Genomic DNA, 9,730 nt, shown 5'->3' with positions numbered 1-9,730 from the left:
AGGAATTCTGGGAGTTGAAGTCCACGAGTCATGAAGGGGGCCATAGTTCCCCCATGCTGGCTCAGGAATTCTGGGAGTTGAAGTCCACAAGTCATGAAGGGGCCATAGTTCCCCCATGCTGGCTCAGGAATTCTGGGAGTTGAAGTCCACGAGTCATAAAAGAGCCAAGGTTGCCTACCCCTGATCTAGCCTCTTCTTAAAAATCTCCAGTGATGGAGCGCCCACGATTTCTGGTGGCAAGCTGTTCCACTGGTTGATTGTCCTGTCAGGAAGTTTCTCCTTAGTGACCGTTCGAAGTTACGATGGCAATGAAGTAAAAGTGACTTATGACCGTTTTTCACACTTACGACCACTGCAGCATCCCCACGCTCACGTGACGAAAATTCGGATTTATTTTTAAATTCGCATTTATTAATTTTATTATTATTATTCATTAGACGTGAACCTCAGTCAACTGAACATTCAAATTGATTGGCGCTGATGGTTGACCCGGATTATTATTATTATTATCCCTTGATTTACAATGGTTTTACTGACCAACTGAAGTTACAAAAGTGAATTATGACCTTACAAGCGTTGTAGCGTTCCCCACGGTCACATGATCAAACTTAGATTTATTTTTAAATTTGGATTTATTAAATTATTATTATCATCATCATCATCGCCGTCGTTATTATTATTATATTATTACCACTACAATACAGGGATTCCCTTAATAACCGTGGCAACAGGCCTCACCACCTGCATTTAGTAAAGCCTTCACTGACAGAGCATGAAAGACAGATGTCCCGTAAGATTGGCACTTTTCCCTGTGCCCATTGTAACTTCAAATGGTAACTAAATGAACTGTTATAAACTGAGGACTACTTGCAATAATAATAACCATAATAATATCAACAATAATAATAATTGTAATAATGGGTCCTTGGTGCTCTCTGAGCTTGCTTGTTTTCTTGCAGACGTTTCATTACCCAGCTAGGTAACATCATCAGGACTAGCAGTGATGATGCTACTTAGTTGGGTTATGAAACGTCTGCAAGAAAACATCCAAGGATCCCTCAGTCGTCGTCCTCTTCCTCCCCCCTTCTAGCACTGATGATGCTACCTAGTTGAGTTATGAAACGTCTGCAAGAAAACATCCAGTTGTCCTCTTCCTCCTCCTCCTAAACCCTCCCTCCATTGTAGCACTGATGATGTTACTTAATTAGGTCATGAAACATCTGCAAGGAAACCATCCAGCTCAGAGAGCACCAAGGACCCCACAGCTGCCCTCCTCCTCCTTCTCCTCCCCCTTCTAGCACTGATGCTGCTACCTAATTGGGTTATGAAACGTCTGCAAGAAAACAGCCAGTCGTCGTCATTCTCCTCCTCCTCCTCCTCCTCCTCCTCCCCCTTCTAGCACTGATGATGCTACCTAGTTGGGTTATGAAACGTCTGCAAGAAAAGAAGCAAGCTCAGAGAGCACCAAGGATCCCTCACTTCAACCCTGAGCTACAAATATTCAATAATAATAATAATAATAATAATAATAATAATAATAATAATAATAATAATAATAATAATAATAATAGTAATAGTAATAGTAATAATAATATGATGATGATGATGGCGACAACGATGATGATAATGATGAGAATAAAAAATTAACAACTTACTCAATATCTTTCCGGACCGATCCCATAAGATTCTCTCTTTCCCGCACTGCCACGAAGTTGGTTTTGGTTTTGTGGAATTCGTGGGTGTAATCCTGTTGTGAAAAATGCAAAATGACTCCAGCTGGTTAGAGGTCTAAGAGCTGAAAAGAGAATTTGCCGCCCTCAACCGTCAATGTCAGCCAGGTTGAAGTCCAAATATTGTTACGATCCTTTAAAGGGGAGATCAAGAGGCACTAAAGTAAGGGTCTCCAACCTTGGGGAATGTAACACTTGTGGACTTCAACTCCCAGAATTCCCCAGCCTTCCAAACCTGACCACTTTAATTGGAAGGACTTCAATTCCCAGAATCCCCCAGTCTTCCAAACCTGACCATTTTAAGACGTGTGGACTTCAACTCCCAGAATTCCCCAGCCTTCCAAACCTGACCACTTTAAGACTTGTGGACTTCAATTCCCAGAATGCTCTAGCTTCCAGACATGGCCAATTCAAGACTTGTGGACTTCAACTCATGCTGGGGAATTCTGGGAGTTGAAGTCCACAAATCTTAAAAGTTTCCAAGGTTGGACATCCCTGCCCTAAAAGATACTTCCGGTAAACATACACCATGCTCCAGTGTGAAAAGTTCTTGAGATCTTGGAGCTACCATTGGGAGAATCATCCAGGCTGCGTCGACAAGCAGGCCTAAGGGTTACAGAGGCAGAACCAAATGACAGAGTGGGCCTCCAAAATGCTTCCCAGAGGCTCTGCTTCAATGCCTGCCCACCCTGGAAAAGGTGGCTGATGATTTGCACCCGATTCACAAAAGCCTGGGGTTGCAAAAGTCCTGCATTATAATTATAATAAAGTTGGAAGGGACCTTGGTGGTCATCTAGTCCAACCCCCATTAGTTGACGTCACGTTGGAATGACTAAGTCCTCAACTTACAACTACTTCTTCAATGCCCATTAGAACTTACTAGGACAATCTTTTGGGAGAGGGAGGGGCAGCCGCCTGACATGTACAGGCGCAAACGTGAACGTGGCCACACGTGCGCGTGCTTATAAACAGGCTGCGAGCATGCGCACCACACAAACGGGGCTGCCAGCATGCGCGCAAGGCTCTCGGCGATGGCGGCACCTGTGTGTGGCTTGTGGCGCCGCTGCCAGGCTCACAGCCATGCTACCACCGGCGCGAGGCTCACACCGCTCCCCCCCAGGTGACGGTCGTTCCGCGGCCCACATGCTGCCCATGGCACTGCCGCCCCCCCCATGCAGGTTTCGTGGCAAGGCTGCTGCCTGCACGATACTAGCGGCGCTGCCACCGCCCACACAACGCTCGTGGCAACAGTGGCACGAGGGGGGTTGAGCACAGCTATTCACGTGGCCCGGTGGCCAAGAGGCCACGGACCATTAGTGGGCCATGGCTCATAGGTTGGGGACCTCTCTACTAGGACACCGAAAAAAGGGATCTGTGACCACAGGTCACACTTACAGACATCACAGCATCGCCCACTTTATCAGAGTTCGGGCAGTTGGCAACCGGCATGTATTTACCAAGGTTGCAGGGTCCATGGGGAAAGCTGGACTGGCTGATTGACTTAACCCCCGTGGTCCCAAAAAGGTCATCAAATCAGGCTCGACTCGGTTAACAACCGCCTCACTTAGCAATGGAAAGTCTGGTCCCAATATCTCAGGGGCTGCCCCAAAGAAGAGGGAGTCAAGCTATTCTCCAAAGCGGCTGAAGGCAGGAGAAGAAGCAACGGATGGAAACTAACCAAGGAGAGAAGCAACCTAGAACTAAGGAGAAACTTCCTGACAGTTAGAACAATTAACCAGTGGAACTCCTTGCCTCCAGAAGCGGTGAATGCTCCAACACTGGAAGTTTTTAAGAAGAGACTGGACAGCCATTTGTCCGAAATGGTATAGGGTTTCCTGCCTGAGCAGGGGGTTGGACTAGATGACCTCCAAGGTCCCTTCCAACTTTATTATTATTATTAACAACCTGCCTCCAGAAGCGGTGAATGCTCCAACACTGGAAGTTTTTAAGAAGAGACTGGACAGCCATTGGTCTGAATGGAATAGGGTTTCCTGTCTGAGCAGGGGGTTGACTAGATGACCTCCAAGGTCCCTTGCAACATCATCATCATCATCATCATTATTATTATTATTATTATTATTATTATTATTATTATTATTATTATTATTAAGCTCTAACTAGAAAAGGTTCAGCCAATACGAGGGAGTCCTCAAGCTACAACAGTCTATTTAGTGACCGTTCAAAGTTACAACGGCACCGAGAAAAACCGACTGAGGGCCATTTCTCACACTTACGACCGTTGTAGCAAGGGTCACGTAATCAAAACACAGACGCTTGGCAATTGGCTCGTATTTATGACGGTCACAGCGTCCCCAGAGGGGTGACGTGATCCCCTTTTGCGACCTTCCGACAAGCAAAATCAATGGGGGGGAAGCTGGATTTGCTTAACGACCGTGTGACTGACTTAACAATGGCAGGGATTCACTTTAACAACAGTGGCAAGGAAGGTGGTAAAACGGGGCAAAACTCACTTCACAAACGTCTCGCTTAGCGATGGAAATTTTGGGCTCCCCTGTGGTCATAAGTCGAGGACTGCCTGTAAATAGGGGAGGAAGCCCCACGTTCAGGGGAGACGGCCTTACCTGTAAGATGTCTCTGTGCCGTTGCAGGGTGTGCATCAGAGCCGCGTTGAGGGAGGGGACGCCGGCGCTGTTGGTGTACTCCGCCATTTTGTCGTTGACCCCGGTCAGCTGCAACAGAGAGAACGAGACATTAGGGCTTTTTGAGACGAGAGCTGCGTGGATCTGTGTCGAACAATTCAGCAAGCCGCAAACTTTACAGGACGCCTCAGATATATGGAGATGGTTAACAGCAAAAGTTTTCTTCGCCAGACATANCCTGCTTTAAGAGGGGTGGATTTTAACTCCCAGAATCCCCCAACCAGCATGCTTTAAGAAGGGTGGACTTCCACTCCCAGAATCCCCCAACCAGCATGCTTTAAGAGGGGTGGACTTCAATTCCCAGAATTCCCTAGCCAGTATGCTTTAAGAGGGGTGGATTTTAACTCCCAGAATCCCCCAACCAGCATGCTTTAAGAGGGGTGGACTTCAATTCCCAGAATTCCCCAGCCGGCCTGCTTTAAGAGGGGTGGACGTCCACTCCCAGAATACCCCAGCCGGCCTGCTTTAAGAGGGGTGGTCTTCCACTCCCAGAATTCCCCAGTCAGACAGGAAAAACAAGGAAGTCCAGTGGTCTCCTGAAAAAAACCCCTCTGGGACAAGTATGACCTGGATGGCTGAGAAACTCCGTGGACAAGTCATTCCGGCCTTCCTTGAAAGCCCCTTCCATGTTTTAACCGGGACGTCCCTCTTACCTTCCCTAAGAGCTGCTCAATTTCCACGGCCATGGCTTCGAACATCCGGTCTTGGCTCGATCCGTTCAGGAGAGGCGTTGTGTCCGAGCTGGAGGAATGAGCGACACAAGAGGTAGCGTTCCATTAAATTTTAACCCGGGGCGTGAAATCTTCGCTCACCTTTACTTATTACATTTTCCTTATCCCGTCTTGATTATTACGTAAGTAATTCAAGGCAGCGGACGGAGGTCATGCTCCTTCCTCCTCCGAGTTTCCCCACAACAACCCTGTGAGGCAGGTTGGGCTAACAGAGAGGGATGGGCCCTAAGTCACTTAGCTGGCTTTCATCCCTAAGGCAGGACTAGAACTCACAGCCTCCTGGTGATTGGCCCAAAGTCACCCAACCAGCTTTTATGCTTAAGGCGGGACTAGAACTCACCGTCTCCTGGTGATTGGCCCAAAGTCACCCAGCTGTCTTTTATGCTTAAGGTGGGATTAGTACTCACAGCCTCCTGGTGATTGGCCCAAAGTCACCTAGCCGGCTTTCATCCCTAAGACGGGACTAGAACTCACAGCCTCCTGGTAACTGGCCCAAAGTCACCCAACCGGCTTTGATGCTTAAGGCGGGACTAGTACTCCCATCCACTGATGATTTGATCAAAGTCACTCAGCTGCCTTTCATGCCTAAGGCGGGACTAGAACTCACCGCCTCCTGCTTTCTAGACCAGCACCTTAACCCCTCCACCAAACCGGCTCTCATTTATTTCATTTTCAAGTCACTACAATTATTCAAACTTGCTGGAGGATCAAGACACCTCAATATAGCGCATGCTTGCAAATATTTGCAAAACTTAATAAATTTAAATAAGTAAAAATAGTTGCGCGTCGGCTGCAAATGTAGGCCTGCATTGAGGAAAGGTTTATACTCCCCCAAGACCTTATTTGCTCCTTCGGGCTGCCTCTTCTCCTGCTTGAGCAGGGGGCTGGACTAGAAGGCCTCCAAGGTCTCTTCCAGCTCTATTCTATTCTATTCTATTCTATTCTATTCTATTCTATTCTATTCTATTCCATTCTATTCCATTCCATTCCATTCCATTCTATTCTAGTTTATCTGAAATGGTATAGGCTCTCCTGCTTGGGCAGGGGGTTGGACTAGATGACCTTCAAGGTCCCTTCCAGCTTCTCTTCTATTCTATTATTCCATTCCATTCCATATTTTCTATTCTATTCCATTCCATATTTTCTATTCTATTCTATTCTATTCTATTCTATTCTATTCTATTCTATTCTATTCTATTCTATAGTTTATATGAAATGGTATAGACTCTCCTGCTTGGGCAGGGGGTTGGATTAGATAACCTTCAAGATCTCTTCCAGCTTCTCTTCTATTCTCTTCTCTTCTATTATTCTATTCCATTCCAAATTTTCTATTCCATTCAATATTTTCTATTCTATTCTATTCTATTCTATTCTATTCTATTCTATTCTATTCTATTCTATTCTATTCTATTCTATTCTATTCCATATTTTCTATTCTATTCTATTCTATTCTATTCTATTCTATTCTATTCTATTCTATTCTATTCTATTCTATTCTATTCTATTCTATTCTATTCTATATTCTAATTCTAATGTTCTAAGAATTTCCCAAGCGAGACTCCCTCAATCCTGACATTTAAACATTTCAAAGGTCCAGAAGCGCAAAACCGAAGCAAATGAAGAAAGCGGGCTGTCGGGCATGGGAAAAAAAATGAAAAATTGCCTTTTTGCAATGAAAAAAAAATAATCGAATGAAGTAGCAGTGATACTACCTATACCTGTCGCGCCTTCCATCCTGAGAACTGCCGTGGCTGTAGCTGGTGCACAATTTACTAAAGGAGACCAGTTTGAGGTCCAGTTCGTTTTCCAGTTGCCGGGCCTGCTTCCTTAGGTCTGCCGAAAGAACAGAAAGAAAAATTGATGCTTCGCTGCCCGTCTGCTTTCTTCTCCATCCCTGCAACTCTCCAGGTTCACCAACAAAATTGGTTGAAATCACTTCTGGAAATTCTTTGCTACTTTGAAGACTTAACTGGACTTCAACTCCCAGAATTCCCCAGCCAGCATTTGCTTTGCCCTGATTTATGGATCTTTTTGCCTTTTGGCCGAAGGGGATAAGCAAACCGCTGCGGTTGTTAAGTGAATCGGGCGGTCGTTAAGCGAATCTGGCTTCCTCCACTGACTTTGCTTTCGGAAGCCAGCAATGAAGGTCACAAAAGGGGATCACATGACCCCGGACGCTGCAACTGTCATATAATAATAATAAAATTAGAAGGTACCTTGGAGGTCATGTAGTCCAACCCCAGCATGCTTTAAGAAGGGTGGACTTCCACTCCCAGAATTCCCTAGCCTGCTTTCTTGAAGATGGGGGGGACTTTCACTCCCAGAATCCCCTGGCCAGCCTGTTTTAAGAGGGGTGGACTTCCACTCCCAGAATTCCTCAGCCAACATGCTTTAAGAGGGGTGGATTCCCACTCCCAGAATTCCTCAGCCAGCATGCTTTAAGAGGGGTGGGCTTCCACTCCCAGAATTCCCCAGCCTGCTTTCTTGAAGATGGGGGGACTTCCACTCCCAGAATTCCCCAGCCAGCCTGCTTTAAGATGAGTGGGCATTGAGAACTGAAGTCCACATATGACAAAAGTTGCCAAGGTTGAGAAACAGCCGATTAACACAACGCATATCTAAGTGGCCCGAATGCCTAGGTGTAAAATCAGCTTTGCCAACACCGTGCACCCGAATCACTTTTTTGGGATCTGTCTTCTGAGGTGTCGGGAGAAGATTCTCGGATCCGTCAGAATTGTCCTTTGCGCCCCAGATTCCCCCCCCCGGTCCGATTCCTACGGAAATTTGCAGAGGCTCTCCCGCTCCTGTTGCTGAGCACTGTTCGTCCTTCGTTCTGGCAAGGCAGGTTTCATCAGGCTGCCTCTCGCAGCACCTTCAGCAGAAAAGAACCTCCATGTCCAGGAGCAGTCTACCTCTGAGCTCCCACTTTTTTTTTCCCCCTCTCAGAGTGGGAGAGGACACTGCTGCTCCCTCGGGCAGCCCCCTCCCACACCTTTGGAGACTCTTCCGCAGCCCAGAGACCCTTCCTCAACCCAGGGACCCCTCAGCCCCGAAATAGCCCAGTTGTTTTATGCCCTGCCACGACCCTCTCTCCAGCCCCTGCACACACACCCCTCAAGGGTTGGGTGGGGAGGGGGCCTTCCTTCAGCCGCTCCACCCCCATCCTGCCTGAGCAGGGGGTTGGACTAGATCAGGGCTTTTCAACCAGTGGTACGGGTACCACCTGTACTACATTGGCACCTGGCAGGTGGTACGCGACCACCCTAGAAAAGTGGTAGCGGGGGAGGGGAATGAGCTGAACCGGTGGCAGCACCGCACAAGCCTGAGCGAGAGACGGCTGGAGCTGCAGGGCTGTCAGGGCTCAGCGGAAGCCCCAGGATCAGTGCCGCTTTCCAGCTGATCAGAGCTTCTTCGGGGCTGTCAGGGATCAGTGGAAGCACCAGGATCAGCGCCAGGATCCAGCTGGAGCACAGCGCTGATCCTGACACTTCTGCTGAGCCCAGAAGAAGCACCAATCAGCTGGAATGTTGCAGCCTCTCCAGGGTCTTGTGATTTACATTCAGAGGCTTGGCAACTGATTCATATTTATGACGGTCACAGTGTCCCAGGGTCATGTGAAGGGACCAAAACCTGCTGCAACCACCCAGCAGACGGGGGGAATAAAAACCAAACACCCCCCACCCCACCCCCGCTGCCAATCCTCAACAGAAATGCTCACAACAATGAAAGCCTCGGACAGGAGGAAGAGCGCGGCCGGGTGGGCAGGCAGGTGTCTTGCTCGGCTGTGCTTTGGGGGGCACTTTTTTCAGTGCCCTTGTAACTTCGAACAGTCACTAAGTGAACTGTTGTAAGTCGAGGACTACCTGTACTTTATCACCTTTTTCCTTTTTTGGGGGGGTCAAGTTTTTGACACCTTGCTAGGCGACTGGTGGTCCTCGGATATTGCCATATCCTAAAAGTGGTACAATGGGTGAAAAGATTGAAAAGTCCTGGACTAGATGACCTCCAAGGTCCCTTCCAACATCATCATCATCATCATCATTAATAATAATAATTAAGTCCCCTGGTCTTTAAGAAGAGACTGGACAACCGTTTGTCTGAAATGGTACAGGGTTTCCTGCCTGAGCAGGGGGTTGGAGTAGATGACCTCTAAGGTCCCTTCCAACTTTATTATTATTATTATTATTAATAATAATAATAATAATATTAATTATTATTATTATTATTATTATTATCCCCGGCCTCTGGGCTCGACCACACGCTCTCGAGAGGCCCCCGGCCTGAGTTCCATCATCCTCAGCCCGCAGAGAGATGACATAACATAACCCATCTTCCTTCCGGGGTGGTGTGTGTGTGTGTGAATGGGAGGGGGAGATGAAATGTCATTCCCTGTTCCCTGGGGGTGGAGGCGAAGGGCTGGACTGCACCCCCGGCCCCCCGCTAACGTGGGTTGCGGATGATGGGAGTTGTAGTCCGGCCACCTGTGTAGGCGGGGCGGGCCCCGGACGGTTGGCCTGTCAGCTTCCAGCCCTCGGGAGGAGGGAGGGTGGACGCCCGGACGCCCCTTCGGTGGAGAGTCGCCCCCCTCCCCTCCCCGCCGCGCCCCCCA

General features: G+C 47.9%; 1 protein-coding gene across 1 annotated transcript in view; it reads right to left on the bottom strand.

The window, feature by feature from the left end:
• The window catches only part of LOC107299115 (Golgi SNAP receptor complex member 1), a gene marked incomplete at its 5' end in the record, with an annotated part of 36,437 nt that extends 29,483 nt beyond the window's left edge, over window positions 1–6,954 (bottom strand). The window contains 4 exons of the mRNA XM_015828482.1: window positions 1,656–1,747; window positions 4,313–4,420; window positions 5,044–5,131; window positions 6,834–6,954. Of these exons, the coding sequence (XP_015683968.1) occupies window positions 1,656–1,747; window positions 4,313–4,420; window positions 5,044–5,131; window positions 6,834–6,954 (409 nt within the window). The remainder of the gene's footprint in view (window positions 1–1,655; window positions 1,748–4,312; window positions 4,421–5,043; window positions 5,132–6,833) is intronic.
• Window positions 6,955–9,730: the final 2,776 nt, after the last annotated feature.

Source organism: Protobothrops mucrosquamatus, unplaced genomic scaffold, assembly GCF_001527695.2.
Source record: "Protobothrops mucrosquamatus isolate PMUCROS unplaced genomic scaffold, P.Mucros_1.0 scaffold4559, whole genome shotgun sequence".
NCBI classification, from domain to species: Eukaryota; Metazoa; Chordata; class Lepidosauria; order Squamata; family Viperidae; genus Protobothrops; species Protobothrops mucrosquamatus.
The sequence above is the reverse complement of the archived record's forward strand: the minus strand, read 5'-3'. Positions and strand labels throughout refer to the sequence as shown.